This window comes from Oncorhynchus gorbuscha, linkage group LG16 (assembly GCF_021184085.1).
Source record: "Oncorhynchus gorbuscha isolate QuinsamMale2020 ecotype Even-year linkage group LG16, OgorEven_v1.0, whole genome shotgun sequence".
NCBI lineage: Eukaryota > Metazoa > Chordata > Actinopteri > Salmoniformes > Salmonidae > Oncorhynchus > Oncorhynchus gorbuscha.
The window spans coordinates 58,986,448-59,012,747 of NC_060188.1; the positions used below are offsets into that span (position 1 = coordinate 58,986,448).

The 26,300-nt window shown below is 40.8% G+C and overlaps 1 protein-coding gene across 2 annotated transcripts; it reads left to right on the forward strand.

The window, feature by feature from the left end:
- Window positions 1-1,176: 1,176 nt before the first annotated feature.
- LOC123999878 (spindle and kinetochore-associated protein 2) lies at window positions 1,177-26,019 on the forward strand. Of its 2 annotated transcripts, none has more exons than XM_046305885.1 (7): window positions 1,177-1,260; window positions 23,578-23,667; window positions 24,101-24,277; window positions 24,394-24,468; window positions 24,751-24,793; window positions 25,055-25,196; window positions 25,379-26,019. In XM_046305885.1, exons 1-7 carry the CDS (start codon window positions 1,228-1,230, stop codon window positions 25,503-25,505), a joined length of 687 nt encoding a protein of 228 aa, XP_046161841.1. In that variant the 5' UTR covers window positions 1,177-1,227; the 3' UTR covers window positions 25,506-26,019. The 2 variants fall into 2 exon arrangements, with proteins under 2 accessions (XP_046161841.1, XP_046161842.1); XM_046305886.1 differs by lacking the exon at window positions 1,177-1,260 and adding an exon at window positions 3,104-4,368.
- Window positions 26,020-26,300: the final 281 nt, after the last annotated feature.

Sequence of the window (26,300 nt, forward strand, 5' to 3'; positions counted from 1 at the left end):
GTTCCCCGGGTGCCGAATACATGGATGTCGTGGTCCTTCTGTAGCTCAGTTGGTAGAGCATGGCGCTTGTAATGCCAGGGTAGTGGGTTCGATTCCCGAGACCACCCATACGTAGAATGTATGCACACATGACTGTAAGTCGCTTTGGATAAAAGCGTCTGCTAAATGGCATATATTATTATTATTATTATGGCAGCCCCCTGCACCTCTCTGATTCAGAGGGGTTGGGTTAAATCTCATCCAAACTGACCCACCAAACCCTCCCCTTGACTGAATTTGAAAATGACCCTCCACCATTTTCCTCCAGGTACCCAATCTGTACATTTCTATCCATCCCTAAGAGCTTTTGTGGACAAGCTACTCCAGTGTTATAAATGCTAAAGATTTGTGCATGTCTCAAGTGTATGCAGACGGGAAGAATATCCTATGCCAGCTGAGGTTGTACGCAGCAACTGTGGTGGCGAACATACGCCTGAGTCCCTGGATTTCCCTGTTAGGTTGAAGGAGACAGAGGTGGAGAGAATAAGGGCTGTCCAACATGTCTCCTATCTGGAGGAGGTGAGAAGTGTGGAAGGAGTAAGTGGCGTTGAAGACACAATGGTAATTGAGACTGCACCAGTGAATGTTTCTCGGCAATCAAGGGATCCTGATTTGCTTGGAAACCCAACATTGAATTGCATTGAATTCTATGCAGGCAAAAATTAGTGTTTGAATCAGGACATTTTCCTCTCAGGACCTCTACAAGCCAGAACGTTGGATAAAATTATATTTTAACATACTTTACTGGTTGTCTGTGCGGTTGGTTCTTTTGGCCTGTAGAAATGTGCGATCCTGATATATTACAGTTGTAGCATTTATTACAATGGTCATAAACTGCACAGCACAAAGAAAGAAGAAATAAGAGAACATTTGAATTATTGTGAGTGCAGCAGAACGCTTTTTGTGATTCTGAGTTTACAGCCGTGCCATTGCAAGAAATCCTGTCAAAATATGTTTTGCCCTCGCAGGCCCCTGAGTTTGTAGGGATGTTACTTGAATTGGAATGTGACTGAAGGAGTGGTATGTTTTATGTGTCTGGTTTTTATTTTGTATGATGTCGGTTTTTCCTACATTGGATATTTTTGCTATAGTTTACCAAGCGTACGGTAGGTGGCGGCATGCACTTCTATAGCTAGTTTGCAGACCGCCATACTACCATAGAAGAAGACGGAACGTAAACTACACAACATGGAGACAGCAGTTGATAAACTGGAGGCGATGGTAAGCTTTTACAACCACTTTAATTTCTAAACCAGCGAAAGTAAACCTATGCACCCAGTCTTTAGATAGGCTTTTCTGTAGTCAATTAGCTATTTGAGGAAATGCGTCAAAAATAGGAATGCAACGTTAGCAAAGTGAGAGGAGCTAAAATAAAAAAAATCTGCCATTTTCGTAGGAAAAAAATATTTCCAGGAAAAGAACCACGAAAACATACCATTGTAGCTAAGTGTTTTCTGCAATGAACCAAAATTCAAAAAAATGTTCGCTTGTGTCACATTGCTCATGTTCACTGTTTATTTAGGTAGTTAGCTATCTCGATGGCTTGTTTGCCACACGTTTCACAATGAGTACGACAGACTGCGCCTGCAAAGAGGACATAAATTAGACGATGTCCCCGCGCTTACGTGGTCGTTCATGTTGTACGTGGTCGTTCATGTTTAAAAGCGAAATTTCACGCAATCAATTGAAAGTTGTACAAATTCGTTGTTAGCCAATCGAAAGATAAAGGAGAGAGTTTGCAACGATAACATTTGTGGGTGTTCCAATCACGGCCCTTATCAAACGTACAGTATGCAACTGTTACAAACTAGCCAGATTGGGCACCACACGTTATTTCAACGTGGACATTTGGGTAGTATTTGGTTGAGACATTGAACAATGAGATTTCAATCTTTTATTCACCCACTCAAAGTCAGCCAGAAGTTTGTTAAATCTCAATGTGGTATCACTTAGTCTGATTTAATCAGGCTGTTATACACAATACATTGGTATATAGGTCCTGAGACATTTATGTAGAATATTAGGTAAATGTTCCATACAAGCCAGAATGTTTTAATACAATTACATTTAAACTTGCGCTACCGGTTGTCTGTGCAGTTTGTCCTTCTGCTGCTAGAAAATTGAGACAATATCGACAGAGTAATGTTATTTGTGCTGAGCTATTTATCCAAAATATTTTATTTTTGGTTCAATTATTGCTTTTTTTCTGTGAGCTTAATGCACACATTGAACAGTTTCTCTATAGATAAATACGATCCAGCCTGAACTGTGCAATGTAGTAGAAAGTTGTATTTTCCAACAGGCCAATATTCTACATAGTTTAGTGCAACAAAATGTGGTAATTAACTATAATAGCTAGGTTTCCTTCCAATTGGCTACAGATCTTCATGCAAGTATTCTTAAGTATGCATGAAGAAAATATGCATGTTTTCCCTCCAGTGTTGTGTTTCCACCAAACTGACTTATTGCAGAGAACTCAGTGCATGACACGACTTACATTTTGTGTGCACTTTCATGTACCGAATAAAAATTGGTTTCTGTTGCATTTTCAACTCTACCAGTAGTTTTGTCAGAAACTGTTGAATAGCAAAGGTGCCTACTCTGGTCTTGGCACATGTGCTCTAGTCAACAGCTCACAGATACAGAGCGAGAACATCAATTATGTATTTATTATCGATCCCCAATTGCCAACAGCTACTCTTCCTGGGGACTGGCAAAATGAAGGCAGTTATACAATTTTAAAAACATTACAGAATTCACAACACACTTTGTGCCCTCAGGCCCATACTCCACTACCACATATCTACAATGCCAAATCCATATGTACATGTGTGTATAGTGTGTATATTATCATGTGTGTGTTTATGCATGTGTCTGTGCCTATGTTTGTGTTACTTCACAGTCCACGCCATTCCATAAGGTGTATACTTTTACCTGCTTTTTGAATCTGATTCTACTGCTTGCATCAGTTACCTGATGTGGAATAGAGTTCCATGTAGTCATGGCTCTAGTACTTTGTGCCTCCCATAGTCTGTTCCGTATTTGGGGACTGTGAAGAGACCTCTGGTGGCATGTCTTGTGGGGTATGCATGGGTGTTCTGTCACCAGAATAAGACCTTTGATAATTATTGGAAAGGAGCATCAACTTCATAGTGTGCACTTTCAACACCCTGTGAAGTTCATCAAAACTTACTTCATCTGTAGCCTAATAAACTGCATAGTTTCCTGAGTTGTAGTGGAGGACCAGACACTATATCATCACATGTCTCCACGTTTGCGTCAATATTATGGTTATTATATCAGTATTTGCATATAAAGGCAACCGCCATTTCTCGCATAATATATTTTACCGAAACAAAGATCCCACCATGTCCAATGAACAAATTATCTGTTCGCATCTATAAAATTGTACCGAAACTTCCGGTTTCCATCACATCTGTTGTGATAATAAAATATAAAAAATACGTTATGACTTTACTGTCGATGGAAACATGGTTACTGACTAAAATCCCTTGCACATCTACTTGTCTGGTCTGTTTATTTTATGCCTGCTATGGAAGAGAAGAATGTGTGATCATGAGGGAATATAGAGAGCACCTATTGCTTCGCCAGGTATCTACCTGAAAATACACAATCAAAGTGAATGATAGTTAGTATTCAGAAGTCGTAAAAGTTTGCCTGATTTACTTTGAAGAACTACAAAATAGAGATGAGAAGGTGAAATGAAATAATAAAGCCATCAAGTAAAACAAATGTAGTATAAATAACTTAAATATTTTATTAAAGTATTGTGAATAAAATATGGTTATTAAGTGATAAGCATTCATGGGCAGTCACTACCATCATGGTAATTATTAATTGCTTTATTCTGTTACAGCATTCAACCAAAAGAATGGAAACCGAAATCGAAAACCGTGATAATTTTTTAAAGACTCAAACCAAACCTACTTCAAAAATAACTAATCGCTCAGCACTAAGTGTTATTAACCTGACTTTCAGTACACTGGTCTGTATATCGGTTTGTACATCCAGGTTTTTATTTTCAATACTGATGCAATTCGCACAGTGTCAAACACTTGCACAGTATGGCCTGGCCTAAATGAACCACAGACCAAACGGCAAACACTTCCAGCTGATTGTGAGGAAATGTGCTTCTGGAGACTACTTTTGGTTACATTCGACTATGTTTACATATTGTGCATCACGTGCAAAGAGTCGAGATTGGTAATAAACGTCAGAACCCACGGTGCCTCAGAAAGTGGGTGAACAACACTTTCCTGTGACCCTATCTACACCTACCACCAAAAGGACCAACAGCATGTACAACAGGTAAAGTAACCTCAAATGTTATTTTATTCAACATTCTGGCTTATAGAGATTATTAGTGGTGTCAAGATTCGACTCCGAAGATTCAGTATTTTTGGAACGAATGATACTGATTGTATACGTAGGCTACTTCCGAGAACACAATCTCGTGGGTTAGCAAGAGAGAGGGGAGGGGCACAGCCCCTAGGTAGGTAGGTAGGTAGGTAGGTAGGTAGGTAGGTAGGTAGGTAGGTAGGTAATGCAAGGCAGCCACCATGCACACAGTCAGAACTGTGCATCGGTAATCAAAAGCTGTATTTTGCAATTTCTTGGCTTGCAATGTCTTGCAAGTTCACAAAAGTAAGTAGGGGCTATCTATGATTAGGTTACCGTAAACTATTTTACATGCAACAGACTGAAGACTGAACACACACACATCTTTTATAGCGAAGAGATAGATCAGCCGACCCAGCGAGGAAGAGAGGGGCAAGGCAGACAGTTGGAACTGTGCACATAGGCTAGGCCTATATATTTGATGATTTGTATCTCGCAATGCCTTGTAAATTCACCACAAGTATATTAAAGTATAGATTAGGCTATCAATGAGTATGGCTAAACTACTCTACACTGTGCCAGTGAATTGAAAATGAACAAACATGTCAATTTAATTAGGCCTAAATATGCAATAAAAATAATTGTACTTATAGCTTATTTAGTGAAACCCTGGCTGTTTTTTGTCCTAGGCAATAGATAGCAACGCAGGGCATCCCCAATTTCCCCACTGAGCCCTATCTTATTTACATAAGTATTCAGAACCTTTGCTATGACTGAAATTGACTCCATCCTGAACAGATCAAATCAAATCAAATCAAATTTATTTATATAGCTTTTCAGCTGATATCTCAAAGTGCTGTACAGAAACCCAGCCTAAAACCCCAAACAGCAAACAATGCAGGTGTAAAAGCACGGTGGCTAGGAAAAACTCCCTAGAAAGGCCAAAACCTAGGAAGAAACCTAGAGAGGAACCGGGCTATGTGGGGTGGCCAGTCCTCTTCTGGCTGTGCGTAGAGATTATAACAGAACATGACCAAGATGTTCAAATGTTCATAAATGACCAGCATGGTCAAATAATAATAAGGCAGAACAGTTGAAACTGGAGCAGCAGCACAGTCAGGTGGACTGGGGACAGCAAGGAGCCATCATGTCAGGTAGTCCTGGGGCACGGTCCTATCAGGTCCTCCGAGATTTGAGAGAGCATATGATTTGTCCTATCTTATAACAGAACGTGGCCAAGATGTTCAAATGTTCATAAATGACCAGCATGGTTGAAATTAAGGCAGAACAGTTGAAACAAGGAGCATGGCCATGGACTGGGGACAATGTCAGGTAGTACATTAGGCCAGTCAATGGAGCAGCAGCATGGCCAGGTGGACTGGGGACAGCAAGGAGTCAATGTCAGGTAGTCCTGGGGCATGGTTCTAGGGCTCAGGTCCTCCGAGAGAGAGAAAGAAAGATTTTAGATTTACACAGGACACCGAATAGGACAGGAGAAGTACTCCAGATAAACAAACTGACCCTAGCCCCCCGACACATAAACTACTGCAGCCTAGGCTGAATAGATGCAATAAAAAACAGGAAGGATATAACCCCACCCACTTTGCCAAATACAGCCCCCACACCACTAGAGGAAATCTTCAACCACCAACTTACTCCTGAGACAAGGCCGAGTTCTCCGACACTGTCCTAGGGGGGGGGGGGGGGGGGGGGGGGAACCCATAGTGAATCAACCCACCCAGGTGACGCACCCCCCCAGGGACGGCACGAGAGAGCCCCAGCAAGCCAGTGACCCCAGCCCCGTCTTAGAGGCAGAGAATCCCAGTGGAAAAAGGGGAACCGGCCAGGCAGAGACATTCGTTGAAGCCTTTCCGCTTCCCACTGGGCCAGACTACTTCAATGACCCACTGAAGAGATGAGCTCAAAAGTCCATCCTGTTTCCATTGAGACCGTTCCATCTCTAGATGCATCTACAACTTAATATAATAATAATATATGCCATTTAGCAGACGCTTTTATCCAAAGCGACTTACAGTCATGTGTGCATACATTCTACGTATGGGTGGTCCCGGGGATCGAACCCACTACCCTGGCGTTACAAGCGCCATGCTCTACCAACTGAGCTACAGAAGGACCACAACTTGTTTGGAGTCCACTTATGGTAAATTCAATTGATTGGACATGATTTGGAAAGGTACAACCCTGTCTATACAAGGTCTCACAGTTGACAGTGCATGTCAGAGCAAAACCCAAGCCATATGAGGTCAAAGGAATTGTCCGGAGAGCTCCGAGACAGGATTGTGTCGAGGTACAGATCTGGGGAAGGGTACCATTCTGGTCCCGAAGAACACAGTGGCCTCCATCATTCTTACATGGAAAAGTCTGGAATCACCAAGACTCTTCCTAGATCTGGCCACCCAGCCAAACAGTAATTGGGGGAGAATGTGACCAAGAACCCAATGGTCACTCTGAGAGGGCTCCTTTCTGAGAGTTCCTTTGTGGAGATGGTTGTTCTTCTGGAATGTTCTCCCATGTCTGCAGTGCTCCACAAATCAGGCCTTTGTGGCCAGACAGAAGCCACTCCACTGTAAAAGCACATGACAGCCCGCCAAAAGGCACCTAAAGACTCTCAAACCATGAGAAATAAGATTCTCTGGTCTGATGAAACCAAGATTGAACTCTTTTGCCTGAATGCCAAGCGTCACGTCTGGATGAAACTTGGCACTATCCCTACGGTGAAGCATGGTGGTGGCAGCATCATGCTGTGGGGATGTTCTTCAGAGGCAGGGACTGGGAGACTAGTCCGGATCAAGGGAAAGATGAACGGAGCAGAGTACAGAGAAACACTTGATGAAAACCTGGTCAGGACCTCAGACTGGGGCGAAGGTTCACCTTCTAACAGGACAATGACCCTACGCACACAGCCAAGACAATGCAGGAGTGGTTTTGGGATCGAACATCTCTGGAGAGTACTGAAAATAGCTGTGCAACAACGCTCCCATCCAACCTAACAGTGCTTGAGAGGATCTACAGAGAAGAATGAGAGAAATTCCCCAAATGCAGGTGTGCCAAGCTTGCGGCGTCATACCCAAAAAGACTCAAATCACTGCCTCACTCTGGTCCAAAATATGGTAAAAGAAAACCGCTTGAATTGTCTTAAAAAGATTATGATGCTTATATGGTATTTCCAAAGATATTTATATAGGTCTACTGATCTAAACATTTTGACAATTGAGTAGTGAACTGCTGCTTTCAGTGTAGCAAAGCCCATGATTAACACCTGCTTCATTGGTCAATCATACCTCTATTGGATAGTGGAGAGAACCTCTTAAAAGGAAGCTTGAAATCTGTGGGTCAGTTGTTAAACAAGTATTTTTAGAGGGTCATTATCAGCAACCATCACTCCTGTGTTCCAGTTAGCTAATCCAAGTTTATAATTTTTAAAAGGCTAATTGATCATTAGAGAACCCTTTTGCAATTATGTTAGCTGAACACTGTTGTTCTGATTAGAGAAGCAATAAAACTGTCTTTAGACTTGTTGAGTATCTGGAGCATCAGCATTTGTGGGTTCGACTACAGGCTCAAACTCGTCAGGCTTAAACTCGTCAGTCTATTCTTGTTCTGGGAAATTAAGGCTTTTCCATGCGATAATTTGCCAAGAAACTGAAGATCTTGTACAACGCTGTGTACTACTCCCTTCACAGAACAGCGCAAACTGGCCCTAACCAGAATAGAAAGAGTGGGAGGCCCCGGTGCACAATAGTCTACCAACTATAACTTTCCTGTGTATTTCAGATTGAATCAAGGCATTAGAATGTACCAGATGCCACCAAAATAGAGCTTGTTCAGCAAAACATTCTTAACCTGGGTGGGATCTGGCTACTTTTTCTATGTGGCTGGCTACTCAATGTGCTTGTGGAAAACACTGTTCTTTATCTTTATTTTTGGTTCAGATGAAGATGTGAATCCAACATATTAATGAGTAACTAGATGATTACATTTGAAATCAGCCAATGTTTGAAACCCAAGGCCTACAGTGGATTCAGAAAGTATTCAGACCCCTTGACTTTTTCCACATGTTATGTTACAGCATTATTCTAAAATGGATTAATCTACACACATAATTAAAAAGCAAAACAGGTCTTTCATGCTAATATTCTAAAATATGCATCAAAGAAAATGTATTTTTTTCCCACCAGTGGTTTTTCTGCTAAACTGACTTGTAGCAGATAGAAATGAGTGTGTGAAGTAGTGCACATGGACATTTTTCGCTTAAGTTTTCATGTACAGAATAAAAATCTAAAGTTCAATGTATTTGCCTCACATATTCAAATGTACCGATACGTTTCGTCACAAACATTTGTGTTAAGTAGCAAATGTGCCTGCTTTGGTCTTGGCAGTTGCGCTATAGCCAATAGCTCTCAAATTCAGTGCGGGTAGGCTGTAGAGGTTGATCGATTATGATTTTTCAACGCCGATACCGATTTTATTGGAGGACCAAAAAAAAGTTTCGGCCGATTAAAAAAAAAATATATATATATATATATATATTTTTTTTTTTTAATTTTTTACTTTTTTAAAATGTATTTGTAATAATGACAATTACAATAATACTGAATGAACACTTATTTTAAAATCAATTTAGCCTCAAATAATGAAACATGTTCAATTTGGTTTAAATAATGCAAAAACAAAGTCTTGGAGAAGAGATTAAAAGTGCAATATGTGCCATGTAAGAAAGCTAACATTTAAGTTCCTTGCTCAGAACATGGGAACATATGAAAGCTGGTGGTTCCTTTTAACATGAGTCTTCAATATTCCCAGGTAAGAAGTTTTAGGTTGTAGGAATTATAGGACTATTTCTCTCTATACGATTTGTATTTCATATACCTTTGACTATTGGATGTTCTTATTGGCACTTTAGTATTGCCAGTGTAACAGTATAGCTTCCGTACCTCTCCTCGCTCCTACCTGGGCTCGAACCAGGAACACAATGACAACAGCCACCCTCGAAGCAGCGTTACCCATGCAGAGCAAGGGGAACAACTACTCCAATTCTCAGAGCGAGTGATGTTTGAAACGCTATTAGCGCGCACAACGCTAACTAGCTAGCCATTTCACATCACATCGTTACACCAGCCTAATCTCGGGAGTTGATAGGCTTGAAGGTTTGAAGGAATGCTTATGAGCCTGCTGGTGCCTACCATCACTCATTTTATAACATTAATTATAACATAATAACACACAGAAATGTCGGCCGTATGTCATTAATCTGGTCTAATCCGGAAACTATCCTCTCGAAAACAAGATGTTTATTCTTTCAGTGAAATACGGAACCGTTCCATATTTTATCTAATGGGTGGCATCCATCAGTCTAAATGTTCCTGTTACATTGCACAACCTTCAATGTTATGTCATAATTACGTAAAAGTCTGGCAAATTAGTTCTCAATGAGCCAGGCTGCCCAAACTGTTGCATATACCCTGACTCTGCGTACAATGAACGCAAGAGAAGTGACACAATTTCACCTGGTTAATATTGCCTGCTAACCTGGATTTCTATTAGCTAAATATGCAGGTTTAAAAATATATACTTCTGTGTATTGATTTTTAAAAGGCATTGGTGTTTATGGTTAGGTACACGTTGGAGCAACGACGGTCCTTTTTCGCGAATGCGCACTGCATCGTTTATATAACGCAGGACACGCTAGATAAACTAGTAATATCATCAACCATGTGTAGTTATAACTAGTGATTATGATTGATTAAGTTTAATGCTAGCTAGCAACTTACCCTGCTTTTTACTGCATTCGCGTAACAGGCGGGCTCCTCGTGAGGTAGTTGGTTAGAGCGTTGGACTAGTCAACTGTAAGGTTGCAAGATTGAATCCCTGAGCTGACAAGGTGAAGAAATCTGTCGTTCTGCCCCTGAACAAGGCAGTTAACCCACCGTTCCTAGGCCGTCATTGAAAATAAGAATGTGTTCTTAACTGATTTGCCTAGTTAAATAAAGATTAAATAAAGGTGTAAAAATATATTTTTTTAAATGGCCAAATCGGCAACCAAATTTGTTATGAAAACTTGAAATCGGCCCTAATTAATAGGTTGACATGACTATGGATCGAGCAAAAACATTTTATTTTTCAAACTGCTGTCAACCATTGAACATTACGTCACCAGAATAAGACCCTCGATATTTATTGGAAAGGAGCATCAAGCTCATCACCGTGCCATTTCACTACCCTGTGAAGTTCATAATTGATTTCATCTGTAACCTAATAAACTGCAAGTTGTAGTGGGAGGATGACACTATCGTTGCGTGATTCCAAGTTTATTTCGATATGATTGTTATTATATCAGTAGTTGCACTTAAAGGCTTTTCTACCGCCATTCCTCCTACATTCCATTCCTCAAACAAATGATCTGTCCGCATTTATAAAATTCTACCGACACTTCCTATTTCCATCACACCTATCGTGAATTATTTTTATACACGGTATAACTTGGCTTCCATAACAATGTGGATATTGTCACTCGATGTTGATAATTTGTTACAATGATGACCTAATCCTGTGGTTGAAATTCAACTCTTAAAACAACAGTTGATTTACTTTTTTCTAAACCAAATGTATTTCCGTGTAGATTCCACGTCACAATATATTGACAACCAGTTTGTGCCCAGTGGGTAGTAACTAGACTATTCAAATATGATGCATTCACTATCTATTCAGCAGCTTCATGTAGCTTCACTTGCTTGTTTCTCTCTGCTGTCGATCACTGCATTTCAAAACTGGTTTTACTTGAGGTTTAGATAATTTGATTCACCCATTAATATTTTTTCTTGATCTGGCTCCGCCAATCCAATTAAAGTTTCTGTCATGTAGTTAATTATTTCTCTAGTTTGACAGGAGGTTGGATGTCTCCAATTTTATTTCAGGACTGATAACACAGGATAAGAGGAATCCATTATGTTGTGTCTGTCTGTCCAGTGCCCCTTTTTATATTGTCCTACTGGTGACCCTGTAATGAAAGCAGTGCAATGTTAAAAGGGCATTGGCCAGGGATTATTCCCAAGGAGGTTTTGTAAGGTGTAGGTGTGAACCTTTGCTCAACAAAGCTGTTTGCAGGTGCTCTGACTTCATTGCACTACTGTATTGGACAGCTAGCAGTGCAATAGTATTGTCAAAGCATCTGAAAGCAGCAAAGACCACTTTTGGAAGCCGCAAAAACTGTAGGACAAAGTGGTGAAAGCTGCCACTTTCCTCACCAAAGGGGGGGGATTCAGACCGGAGTTACTCGCTTAAATGGAACTTTATTCCCTTTTCTCTGTGCAAGTATTCTGACCTTGAACTTAAGCATGGGACAACTCATGTGTCAGCCAGTTATTCATTCATGAGACCTAGGTAATCTGTTTACAAAAAAAATTGGCACAGGAGGGTAGTGCGTTTTTAACCCCCCCCCTGATTTACATTTGCCATTTTGCAGGTTTTACTATTATGTCTTCCATATAGCCAAGTCTTTTCATCCACTTGTATGTGCCTCCATTATCGAGGTGGTTTGGTACTTCCCTTGTGCACTACGCTTTTCTGAGCGCTTACTATACCACGGGTCAATGTAGTCAACCAGTCGACTGTCTAGCCTGCCCTCTATCCATAGTGGTAGGTGGATCGTTTGTCCAGATCTGCAATAGGTTAACTAGCGGTCATACCACAAACAAAATCATACAAATCTGCAAAAGTTTTCAATATACAGTGCATTTGGAAAGTATTCAGACCCCTTGACATTTTCCACATTTTGTTACTTTACTGTTGCAGTTCTAAAATCTATTACATAGGTTACCCCCCCCCCTCCCCTCCCCTCAATCTACATACAATACCCCATAATGACAAAGCAAAAACTGTTTTTTAGATTTTTTTGGTGAAAAACATAAACTGAAATATAACATTTACATAAGTATTCAGACCCGTAACTCAGTACTATAAAGCACCTTTAGCAGCGATTACAGCCTTGAGTGTTCTTGGGTATGAAGCTACAAGCACACCTGTATTTGGGGAGTTTCTCCCATTCTTCTCTGCAGATCCTCTCAATCTCTGTCTGGTTATATGGGGAGCATCGCTGCATAGCTAATTTCAGTTTTTCAGATGTGTTCAAGTCCGGGCTCTGGCTGGGTCTCTCGAGGTCATTCAGAGACTTGTCCCGAAGCCACTCCTGCATTGTCTTGGCTGTGTGCTTAGAGCGGTTATCATGCTGGAAGGTGAACTTTCGCCCCAGTCTGAGGTGCTGAGCGCACTGGAGCAGGTTTTCATCAAGGATCTCTCTGTACTTTGCTCCATTCATCTTTCGTCTCCCTGTCCCTGCCGCTGCTACTACCCTGCTTCACCGTAGGGATGGTGCCAGGTTTCCTCCAGACATGATGCTTGTTATTCAGGCGAAAGAGTTCAGTCTTGGTTTCATTAGACCAGCGAATCTTGTTTCTCATGGTCTGAGAGTCCTTTAGGTGCCTTTTTGCAAACTCAATGGAAACAGGATGCACTTGAGCTCAATTTCGAGTCTCATAGCAAAGGGTCTGAATACTTATGTAAATGCGTTATTTCTGTTTTTATACATTTGCAAACATTTAGAAACTTGTTTTTGCGTTGCCATTATTGGGTATTGTATGTCAATTGTGGAGGATTTTTATTTAACAAATTTTAGAATAATGCTGTAATGTAACAAAATGTGAAAAAGGGGAAGGGTTCTGAATACCTTCCGAATGCACTGTATATCCATGCACTGTATATCCATGCACTGTATATCCATCCACAAGATTGAGGAGCAGCGGAGAGGCCAGGTGCGTCATTGCACATGAAAGAACAGTGAAGACAGGTCGTTTAAAAAGCTCCCCTATTGCTCTTTCGGGACAATACAATTATACTAATTAGACTAGCCTACAACACCAAAATCCAATGACAAATTGCATTATTGTTTTCAAGTGAGTACAATTCTCTAGCCTGTAAACTGCAGTGAAAGTGTCATTTGAATAATTACCAAAAGCCCTGTTATTTGAATGTTTCATTCCATTTGGATCAGTTGTGAGTCTACTCTCAACAGATTATAGAAAGTTACAGTTGCAGGACAGTCTGGCTGTATTTTTACTTGTGATACTGATACGCTGTCTGTTATGATCATCCTTCTCCAAAGTCGTCCTGTGGCCTATGCTCCCAGCAAGCCCAGTTATTCAGGAAAGCTTAATACTCGTTCTTCCTCCTTTCCGATCCGAGAGGCTATTCCTTGACCTAGAACCGAATGCTTCAATATAGCCTACATATTTGTCATTTAACTTTTAGAAGGTATTACCTTTTTTGTGTGAGGCATAAACACAACTAGTCATAATGTTTTAATATGATTAGCCTACAGGATACTTTGGAAGCAGCCTATCTGCTCACGCTCATCCATTCCACTCGATTATAATTCCAGCATCCAAACTGAGCAACGGCCGTCCTATTAATGAAAAGAGACATCTGTTACTAAACATAAAGGTTTAATGACATTCTGAGATTGTCAAATCAAGCCTTTAATACTGAGTAGGGAGTATTTTCTGTTTGTCGAGATTTGACATATTCTACTTGATTGTGGTGTTGAAAATGCAAACCATGATGATAAGTCAGTAATCAGTATGCAGTTATGCGTTGCTTATTGGGTGTGTGTGGTGCGTTGGAACAGAAACCTGTTAGTGGAGAATTTGTTGCATATATTTTACATAATTATATGGGAGACCAGATGCTGCTGGAAAGGCATTCTTCCCTCTGGTCTAAGTAGATCCCAGGGCAGTGAAGGGGACCATTGCTCTGCAAAGGGTGCTGTTTTTCTGATGAGATGTTAAATGGGTGTCCTCACTAAATATCACATAGGGGTGTTAACCCCGGTGTCACGGCTAAATTCCCAACCTGGCCTATTCCATCATGGCCACCTAATCATCCCCCTCATTCCTAATTGGCATATATCACTCCTCTCCACTTTGTGTGGTGAGCATTCTGCCACAAAATAGGATGCTGTGCATAACCCAGGTGGTGGTGGATGAGGTGAGTTTCCCCCTTACCGCCCAGACTTTTTAAATATATATATATATATATCTCTTTAAATGATTTCTATCATATTGTATTAAATATTAGCCACTATCTGTAGCCACTGTCAGTAATAACCACATACAGTACTTAATAACTGGCACTTTAGTGCAGTGATTTTTAGTTTCCTTAAATTTATAGCCTAAATGTATCATTCCATTACATCGTTAGTTTACCTTTCTTTCCTCTATCACATTTGTGTGGTTGTTTTTGAAGGTTGCGAGTAATAGTGGATCATATAAGCCTAAAGTATTACATGTAGCCTATTTGAATCATTTTTATTTTGTATTAGGATTCCCAATTAACTGCAGCCGAGGCAGCAGCTACTCTTCTTGGGGTCCAAACAGGAAACAACATAACAAATCAAATACATAATATGCATAAATTATACATAGCACTACAGACGTGGCCAACATTTTTGAGAATGACACAAATATGAATTTTCACAAAGTCTGCTGCCTCAGTTTGTGTGATGGCAATTTGCATATACTCCAGAATGTTATGAAGAGTGATCAGATGAATTCCAATTAATTGCAAAGTCCCTCTTTGCCATGCAAATGAACTGAATCCCCCAAAAAAACATTTCCACTGCATTTCAGCTCTGTCACAGAAGGACCAGCTGGCATCATGTCAGTGATTGAGTTTGAATAACAGACTGGAAGCTTCAAAAGGAGGCTGGTGCTTGGAATCATTGTTCTCCCTCTGTCAACCATGGTTACCTGCAAGGAAACATGCTTCATTGCTTTGCACAAAAAGGGCTTTACAGGAAAGGATATTCCTGCCAGTAAGATTGCACCTAAATCAACCATTTATCGGATCATCAAGAACTTCAAGGAGAGCAGTTACCAGTACAGAGCTTGCTCAGGAATGGCAGCAGGCAGGTGTTTGTGCATCTGTGAGGTGAGGCAAAGACTTCTGGAGGATGGCCTGGTGTCAAGAAGGGCAGCAAAGAAGCCACATCTCTCCAGGAAAAACATCAGGGACAGACTGATATTCTGCAAAAGGTACAGGGAATGGACTGCTGAGGACTGGGGTGAAGTCATTTTCTCTGATGAATCCTCTTTCTGATTGTTTGGTGCATCTGGAAAAAAGCTTGTCCAGAGAAGACCAGGTGAGCGCTACCATCAGTCCTGTGTCATGCCAACAGTAAAGCATCCTGAGACCATTCATGCGTGGGGTTGCTTCTCAGCCAAGGGAGTGGGCGCACTCACAATTTTGCCTGGGAACACAGGCATGAATAAAGAATGGTACCAACACATCCTCCAAGAGCAACTTCTCCCAACCATCCAGGAACAGTTTGGTGACGAACAATGCCTTTTCCAGCATGATGGAGCACATTTCCATAAGGCAAAAGTGATAACTAAGTGGCTCGGGGAACAAAATAATGGTATTTCGGGTCCATGGCCAGGAAACTCCCCAGACCTTAATCCCATTGAGAACTTGTGGTGTCTAGTGTGATACTGATGTGTCGACTGCTTGAACAGACAGTTCAGTACCCTCAACACCTCACACAAAGATCAATAGTGACAGTCAATCTCTACTCAACTTTGAGCCAGGAGAGATTGACATACCCCTTCCGTGTACATCTATGTGCTGCTTTGTTTCGGACCAACTACAATTTGCCTATGTCCTATCATGGAGAGACCTCTTCCCATTTTAGTAACCATTGAGTCTATATGTTTTGACCATGATTGTGTGCTATCTAGGGTGACACCCAGCAGTTTAGTCTCTTCAACTTGCTCAATTCAAGAATAGATCCAGATGAGGTTTAGGGTTAAGCGACGGATTTGTCCTAAAAATGATGCTTTTTAGTTTTTAGCACCAGCCTATTGCTAGTTACCGATTTATAAAACTGACTGGAGATCTACATTGAGTGTCAGTTACTTATTTTACTGTTGCAGCTGATGTCTATACTGTGAAGTTGTCAGCGTACATAGACACAAGCTTTATTCAAGGTCAGTGGAAGGTTATTAGTAAACACAGAAAACAATAATGGTCCAAGCCAGCTGCCCTGCGGCACACCACACTGCACCAAATTTTAATTAGAGAGGGCTCCATTATAGAAAACCCTCTGTTCAATTGAATAGGTAACTGTCCATCCATGATAAAGCAGAGGATGTTAATCCATAACACCTATGTTTTTTCAGCAATATGTTATGCTCCACTGAAATCTAACATAACAGCTCCCACAATCTCAGTAATTTACCATCCAGGTTGTCGGTTCCAGGTGGTTTGTCCTTTTTATCGATGGCAATATTTTTTTCAACTATTCCACACTAGCTATGCGGAATTTATTGCTACAGTCTTTCATCATTTGGCCCGTTATGCATGAAGATGAAGGCTCAGCGTTTGTTTGCATTTCATGCCTAAATTTTTGCTAATCTTGTCAACCAAAAATTAAAAACCCCAAGCGTCTATTGAGGCTCCGGTGCGTCAATCTATGTAACATAATACAAAGAATTCCCATCAAATCTCTCCGTTTAAACTTGAGATACAGTTGAAGTCGGAAGTTTACATACACTTAGGTTGGCGTCATTAACTCGTTTTTCAACCACTCCACACATTTCTAGTTAACAAACTATAGTTTTTGCAAGTCGGTTAGGACATCTACTTTGCATGACACAAGTAATTTTCCCAAAAATTGTTTACAGACAGATTATTTCACTTATAATTCACTGTATCACAATTCCAGTGGGTCAGTTTACATACACTAAATTGACTGTGGCTTTTAAACAGCTTGGAAAATTCCAGACATCATTTGAGTCAATTGGAGGTGTACCTGTGGATGTATTTCAAGGCCTACCTTCAAACTCAGTGCATATTTGCTTGAGATCATGGAGAAATGAAAAGAAATCAGCCAAGACCTCAGAAAACACGTGTAGTCCTCCACAAGTCTGGTTCATCCTTGGGAGCAATTTCCAAACACCTGAAGATACCATGTTCATCTGTACAAACAATAGTACGCAAGTATAAACCCCATGGGACCACGCAGCCATCATACCGCTCAAGAAGGAGACATGTTCTCTCTCCAAGAGACACTTTGGTTCGAAAAGTGTAAATAAATCCCAGAACAACAGCAAAGGACCTTGTGAAGATGCTGGAGGAAACAGGTACAAAAGTATCTATATCCACAGTAAAACAAGTCCTATATCGACAACTTGAAAGGCCGCTCAGCAAGGAAGAAGCCACTGCCCCAAAACCGCCATAAAAACGCCAGACTATGGTTTGTATCTGCAAATGGGGACAAAGAGAGTACTTTTTTGAGAAATGTCCTCTGGTCTGATGAAACAAAAATAGAACTGTTTGGCCATAATGACCATCTTTATGTTTGGAGGAAAAAGGGGGAGGCTTGTAAGCCGAAGAACACCATCCCACAGTGGGGGGGGGGGGGGGGGGGGGGCATCATCATGTTTTGGGGGTGCTTTGCTGCAGGAGTTTTGGGGGTGCTTTGCTGCAGGAGGGACTGGTGCACTTCACAAAATAGATGGCATCATGAGGCAAGTAAATTATGTAAATATATTGAAGAAACATCCCAAGGCATCAGTCAGGAAGTTAAAGCTTGGTCGCAAATGGGTCTTCCAAATGGACAATGACTTCAAGCATACTTCCAAAGTTGCGGCAAAATCTATTAAAGACAACAAAGTCAAGGTATTGGAGTGGCCAGGGTAGCCTAGTGGTTAGAGCGTTGGACTAGTAACCGGAAGGTTGCAAGTTCAAACCCCCGAGCTGACAAGGTACAAATCTGTCATTCTGCCCCTGAACAGGCAGTTAACCCACTGTTCCTAGGCCGTCATTGAAAATAAGAATTTGCTCTTAACTGACTTGCCTAGTTAAATAAAAGTTTTAAAAAATACATTTAAAAAAGCTCTGACCTCAATATTATAGGACATTTGTGGGCAGAACTGAAAAAGCGTGTGTGAGCAAGGAGGCCTACAAACCTGACTCAGTTACACCAGCTCTGTCAGGATGAATGGGCCAAAATTAATCTATTGTGGGAAGCTTGTGGAAAGCTACCGAAAACATTTGACCCAAATTAAATCTTTTAAAGGCAATTCTACCAAATACTAATTGAGTGTATGAAAACTTCTGACCCACTGGGATTGTGATGAAAAAAATAAATAAAAGCTGAAATATATTTTTCTCTACTATTATTCTGACATTTCACATTCTTAAAATAAAGTGGCGATACTAACTGGCCTAAGACAGGGATTTTTACTAGGCTTAAATTTCAGGAATTGTGAACCTGACTTTAAATGTATTTGGCTAAGGTGTATGTAAAGTTCCGACTTCAACTGTACATACACACACACACTGCATTCGGAAAGTATTCATATCCCTTTTCCACACTTTTATGTTGTAGCCTTATTCTAAAATATATATTTTTTCCATTAGTCTACATACAATACCACAATGACAAATTGAAAGCAGGTTTTTAGAAATGTTTGCACATTTTTAGTTACGTAAGTATTCAGACCCTTTGCTATATGACTCAATTGAGAACCGGTGCATCCTGTTACCATGATCATCCTCAGTGTTTCTACAACTTGACTAGGGTCCAGCTGTGGTAAATTCAATGGATTGGACATGATTTGGAAAGGCACATACCTGTCAATATAAGATGCCACAGTTGACACTGCATGCCAGAGCAAAAACCAAGCCATGAGGTTGAAGGAATTGTCTGTAGAACTCCGAGACAGGATTTTGTGGAGGCACAGATCTGGAGAAGGGTTCCCAAAAAATGTCTGCATCATTAAAGAACACAGTGGCCTCCATCATTCTTAACTGGAAGAAGTTTGGAATCACCAAGACGCTTCCTAGAGCTGGCCGCCCTGCCAAACTGAGTGTCACGCCCTGGTCGAAGTATGTATGTTTGTCTTCATTTATTTGGTCAGGCCAGGGTGTGACATGGGTTTATTTTGTGGTGTGTTTTTGTATTGGGCTTTTAGTAGGTATTAGGATTGTGGCTGAGTGGGGTTGTCTAGGAAAGTCCATGGTTGCCTTGAGGCGGTTCTTAATCAGAGGCAGGTGATTTTTGTTGTTTCTGATTGGGAACCATATTTAGGCAGCCATATTCTTTGAGTGTTTCGTGGGTGATTGTTCCTGTCTTTGTTTGCACCAGATAGGGCTGTTTCGGTTTTCACATTTCATTATTTTGTCGTTTCTGCATGTATAGTTTTTTCCTTCATTAAAATATATCATGAATCATCATCACGCTGCATTTTGGTCCGATCCTTGTTCCACCTCTTCGTCAGAGGAGGAGATAGAAGAGAGCCGTTACGCTGAGCAATTAGGGGGAGAAGGGCCTTGGTCAGGGAGGTGACCAAGATCCTTATGGTCACTCTGACAGAGCTCCAGAGTTCCTCGGTGGAGATCGGAGAACCTTCCAGAAGGACCGCCATGTCAGCAGCACAGCCTTGTTAACTAGTAAAGAGTAGCCTACAGCACAGCCCACAGTAAAATGACCCAAAGGACTTTCAGACCATGGTAAACAATATTCTCAGGTCTGATGAAACCAAGATTGAACTTTTTAGCCTGAATGCCAAGCATCACATCTGTAGGAAACCTGGCAGCATCATGCTGTGGGGATGTTTTTCAGCGGCAGAGACTGAGAGACTAGTCAGGATTGAGGGGGAAGATGAATGGCCAAAGTAGCCGTTCAGGACTTCAGACTGGGGCGAAGGTTCACCTTCCAAAAGGACAATGACCCTAAGCTCACGGACAAGGCAGGAGTTGCTTTAGGACTTTGTGTTTTTAACCTAAATAACACATTTTCAAACATTTTTAAAAACCTGTTTTTGATTTGTCATTATGAGGTAATGTGTGTAGGTTGAGGAAATATATATATTTTCAATTTTAGAAAAAGTCTAACTTTACAACGTGGAAAAAGTCAAGGGGCCTGAATACTTTTGAATGCACTGTACATCTCTGTTGAGATCTCATACATTATCAAGTCTTTCCCACATTATCCAGATACTGACTGTTGGGACTTGGTGGTCTATAGCAACTTCACACAAGAATAGGCTATATGGAACATAGACCATACATTGCTGTTCAAACCTGGAGCCTAGCGCATGGTTCACAACAACTGAATTGTTTTCATCAGTTCCATGAGGATTAGGGTAGATTTAAAGGACTATTGTTCAGTCCCCTATTGTACACTTTTCCTCCCTTTTCAAATATTTCATGAATTGAACAATTGAATATGGTACCTTTTCAGGATGAATCAAACTACTGTATTTAGGATTCACCAATACATTTTGTGCATAAAGGCTTTCCAACCCTGTTTGTTTGATTCATTAACACTTTCCTAACCCTAAATAGTCTAAAAGATATGAGTATTTTTAGATCTACCAATTATAGCTGAAAAGGAGACTGTAATTAGATGGCTTTCTTTAATTGATCCCTATTCTGAGCTCTTTCTCAACGTATATTCTAGTGAATCTGTCGCGAAAATTCAAATTAAAGGTACATTGTATTTTAATGGATGGCTTTAGATAAATGTCCTGAAAACCCCTTTTGAATGGAAACTTAACAAAGAAATCTGTGGGCTAGCAAGTGGGAGAGTTTTCAGCGGTTGAATAAAATTTTAATCAGTGGGGTCCACTCCTGCAAAGCCTATTGCGCACCTGCATAAGGTAAGTCTGAATACCGACTACTGAAGCGCTTAAATCAAAACAAATAGGGCAAAGCCCAAATAGCCCTGCAAAGCCCATTGCACCTCAAGGAATGGATGTGCTTATAATTAAGAATTAGAACTCTGGAATAGGCATAGGTGCGATTGGGGGGGGTGTTGTTATTTCATTAAAATCTGCAGTGAAGATCAATGGTTTTATTAATTCAGGCAGAGTCCAACTGAGAAATAATCTTACTCTGCAGGAGAGGGAATGACGAGAAATCTATCAAAGCAAGTCAAACTTTTGTCCCCACCAGACAGCTTCCATTTCTCATTAGGAGGAGGATCTACCTAAACTTCCAAAAATGGACAGTTATTTGTATTTAAATGTTATCTCTTTCATACCTTGTGAATCTGTTTTGTGTTACGTGCCTATTGAACTCAACCCCGATTATTTTTTTTCCCCCATTCCATTTTGACAAAACATTTGATTGATCCCAAGTCCTGAAACCCTATCAGGACTCAGTTGGTAGAGCATGGCGCTTGTAACGCCAGGGTAGCGGGTTCGATCCCCGGGACCACCCATACGTAGAATGTATGCACACATGACTGTAAGTCGCTTTGGATAAAAGCGTCTGCTAAATGGCATTTATTATTATTCTCTGCTGTCCACTTTGAGTAGTGAAATGTTGCTTTTAGGGTTTCAGTGTTTTGGTTAAAGCCTCACAGAAGGCACTATGAGTCTCAACTATTTCATCATGCACCTTTCGGGAGGCAACAGTTTTGTGGCTGAAGTCTTCGACAGATGTGATTGATTATTTCACTCATTTTGTTTACCATATCATATGGAGACAGAAACAGAAAAATATTTTACCTAAACATAAGTAGACATAGATGCAAATTGTTAAATCCTTCCAATAGAAATAAAAAAGCTATTTCGTTATGAATTGAACTTTAATTAAATGGGTTGACTCTTCACATGGGATGATTTCACTGAACAACAAAATAAAGGGAATATTGAATGATCCCCAATGATCCATCGCATCTCCCACAACATTTTCAACATACATTGGGACAAAAAAGTATTTAGTCAGCCACCAATTGTGCAAGTTCTCCCACTTAAAAAGATGAGAGGCCTGTTATTTTCATCATAGGTACACTTCAACTATGACAGACAAAATGAGAAGAAAAAAATCCAGAAAATCACATTGTAGGATTTGTAATGAATTTATTTGCTAATTATGGTGGAAAATAAGTATTTGGTCACCTACAAACAAACAAGCAAGGTTTCTGGCTCTCACAGACCTGTAACTTCTTCTTTAAGAGGCTCCTCTGTCCTTCACTTGTTACCTGTATTAATGGCACCTGTTTGAACTTGTTATCAGTATAAAAGACACCTGTCCACAACCTCAAACAGTCAAACTCCACTATGGCCAAGACCAAAGAGCTGTCAAAGGAAACCAGAAACAAAATTGTAGACCTGCACCAGGCTGGGAAGACTGAATCTGCAATAGGTAAGCAGCTTGGTTTGAAGAAATCAACTGTGGGAGCAATTATTAGGAAATGGAAGACATACAAGACTACTAATCTCCCTCGATCTGGGGCTCCACGTAAGATCTCACCCCGTGGGGTCAAAATGATCACAAGAACGGTGAGCAAAAATCCCAGAAGCACACGGGGGTACCTAGTGAATCACCTGCAGAGAGCTGGGACCAAAGTAACAAAGCCTACTATCAGGAACACTCTATGCCTCCAGGGACTCAAATCCTGCAGTGCCAGACGTGTCCCCCTGCGTAAGCCAGTACATGTCCAGGCCCGTCTGAAGTTTGCTAGAGAGCATTTGGATGATCCAGAAGAAGATTGGGAGAATGTTATATGGTCAGATGAAACCAAAATATTACTTTTTGGTAAAAACTCAAATTGTCGTGTTTGGAGGACAAAGAATACTGAGTTGCATCCAAAGAACACCATGGCTTTTGGCCCAAAAATATTATGAAAAGCCGATTTTTAAATAAAAATTACCGGGAGAAAGGAAAATGCATTGCGAAATAATGCTTTTTAATTGATGGAAATACCAATCGATGGAAATGGATTTGACTGTCATGCTTTTAGGTTCAATTGCATAATTTTGTGTCATTTAAATTGGCCTGTGTGTGTATCTGTTAGTCATCGTTTATCTTATTTATCCTACGCGCACAGCATACAGAGCCTATTTTGAGCGGGATTTCTCCTGCTGCTCCACAGGTTGTTGCTGGAGTAAAACATGCTTTATAAACACACAAGTCCCTTTTCACCCTTCAATGACCCCAACATATAAACTCAGCAAAAAAAGAAATGTCCTCTCACAGTTACGACACTTTGCAACCATAGTTCATAGTATTGACAGATCTGCACATGCAATGATTTTCCGTGTGTAATAATGATTGTGTCAGGCTTGTAGTACACTAAACCAACTGTCCTTTCAGTTCCAGAAGGCAGAGGCTGACATGGAGTACATGGAGAAGCGGCTACGGCTGGATTTCCTGACTAATGTTCCAGAGAACAGTGCAGCAGAGGTGAATACACCACAGTACTGAGTTACAAACATGTCCTCAGAACAGACCAACAGACAAGTCACCCAACCCCTTTCCACTCTATCCACAAAAGGCAATGCTACAGTGTATATAATATATCTACATTTACATTTAAGTCATTTAGCAGACGCTCTTATCCAGAGCGACTTACAAATTGGTGCATTCACCTTATGACATCCAGTGGAACAGTCACTTTACAATAGTGCATCTAAATCTTAAAGGGGGGGGGGTGAGAGGGATTACTTATCCTATCCTAGGTATTCCTTAAAGAGGTGGGGTTTCAGGTGTCTCCGGAAGGTGGTGATTGACTCCGCTGTCCTGGCGTCGTGAGGGAGTTTGTTCCACCATTCTGCCATGCAGAGAGTGTAGCCAACATTCTGTTAAATCAATATGACGCACGTTCTCGTGACCACAGGAAAATCCTGTGAAGCTGCTGGAGAACCTGTCAGCCATCAAGACGAGGCATGCTGCCCTGTGCACACAAGTGCAGGAGATCGCAGCTGAGCAGAAGCAATCAATGGACTCTATACGAGTGCACCTCGACACCACTGTGCAGCTGGTGCAACAGTTACAGCAGGCTGCTGACGTTGAGGTAGACTATTCCCTCTACGTCCATCCGACAATGTCAACCAACTCTTTTCAATGTTAAAGGGTGGTTTAAATCATGTGCAATTCAGAATTAATATTTGCACTTGTACTTTTTTGTAGCTTCCAACACTGACTGAGACGGAGCAGGTGTCTGCAGAGTTCCTTGGTTTATCAGTCAATCAAAACACAGCAGAGGTAAGTCCATTTGCTGGAGCTTAGGTGTCATTGCGTACAGGAGCAGAGTGTGTGGAGGAACGATATTTCACAGACGTCATTCTGTGTAACACTGACTTTGTATGGGCACTACTTTTGATTGTCCAATTTTACAGCCCATGCTATTCAGAGAAATATATAGCTTTTCTGCTCAGGATTTCTCAACTCTTTCCTTCAGTGAAATGTTATGGTCGTCTTGTAATATCCCAGTATTACAATATATTGTAATATAACTGTAATATGCCAATGTTTGTCTGTTAACAGGTACCGATGTCTATGGAGCTTCAAGCCCAAGAGCTGCCTCGGTGTAAGTAATGGTTAACCCCAAGTCTCCCTTCTGCATATGTCTTAGACACAAACCCCTATTGAAGTCATTTGTAACCAACATATTATGTACATAGCTAAATAGGAAATGTTCAATTTGGAGAATTTATATTGATACTATAACAGCCAAAAATGACACAACATCCCTCCTCAAGGAATCCAAGTGAAACCCAAAAAAAGGGCTCCGTACTCTACAGACAGGAATATGGCGACTGAAGCGAACGTGAGTGTGTTCTGTCCACAGCCTCGAGGGAGGGCGAGTTTGAGGAGCTGAGTGAAGCCACACTGGAGGCAGTGCCGTGCAGCATGCGTGCCAACGTCAAGCTGGTCAACCTCAATGCCTTCTATAAGCAGCTGCACGAGTACTTCTCCTTCAGAAAAAACAGGTCAGACGAGTCATGTTCGTGCTGAGATGCATATACCTTTACACAGAAACCCCCAGTTGTCAAGGCAATGTCCGAATTGTTTTAAATCTGAACAGTTAACTGCTGGACCAGAGTCATATGAATTTTTAGTAAGTTGTATGCATTTTGTGGATGTTCTTCCAACTTTGCCACTCTTTCTCCAGTGGTGCCCTCAGTTTGCAGAAGATGAAGCAGATGAACATGAAGGTTAGCGACGCCAAGCTGAAGACGTTGCAGCACCTCTCTCTCATTGAGCTAGACAAGAAAGGGCATGTTCGTCTGCTAATGTGAGACTGAGGAACCTGCATAGCCGAGAGGCTAAAATATAAGACCCCACCACACTATGTGATGAAAAGTGACTGATTCTGCCCATCTCTCCTTGTCCATTTGCTAGGCATATAGCCTAATTGAAGGGTTTTCAGTTGAATCCTCATGCCTACATATGCTGTGGTTCGATTTTAATTTGCTAGATATTTTTCTTAAATGACACCCCAGAATCTTCTTTCAAAAGGAATTGACATCAGAAGCAAGAATTCCAGATGGGATCAAGTCATCACATGTTTCTAGGGTGCTGTAAGTAGAAGGCTGTAGGGCCATATTGTAAATTAAGGTGCACTATTTTTGTAAAGAGTTTAATGTTGGATAAGTATGTAGTGTTTTCTGGCTAATGTATCAGCCAAATACATTTCACCTGTAAATATGTGATGAACGATTTAATGCCACTGACTTTCCAACTGGACTGTACGTCTTGTGTCGAGTGTCAATGAATTTTATGAGCATTCATTAAATTGAAATATTCCCTCTGCCCAGGTATACACCCAATCAAAAATTAATTTAACAAGGCGTGCAAACATGTATTAGCATCTCAATGTACAGTTTAAAGTCTTTTTCTCCCAAGTATGTAAAACAATTACTTAAAATTAACAGGAACTTTAAATAAATCCATAAAAGTTTAAAAATGCAGATGCAAACAAACCATTACATTGGTTGATTTAAGTTTGCTTTTGTGTTGATAAAATCTGATCAATTGGTAATGCACTAGGGCAGAGTGAAATTACAATAGGTAACACATAAATTTATTAACAG

Excerpts from the sequence above, each read along its gene's own strand:
- LOC123999878 (XM_046305885.1), top strand. The coding sequence starts at position 1,228 with ATGGAGACAGCAGTTGATAAACTGGAGGCGATG. Across the intron at positions 1,261-23,577 it reads TTGATAAACTGGAGGCGATG|TTCCAGAAGGCAGAGGCTGA; the intron begins GTAAGCTTTTAC and ends CTGTCCTTTCAG. Across the intron at positions 24,278-24,393 it reads AGCAGGCTGCTGACGTTGAG|CTTCCAACACTGACTGAGAC; the intron begins GTAGACTATTCC and ends ACTTTTTTGTAG.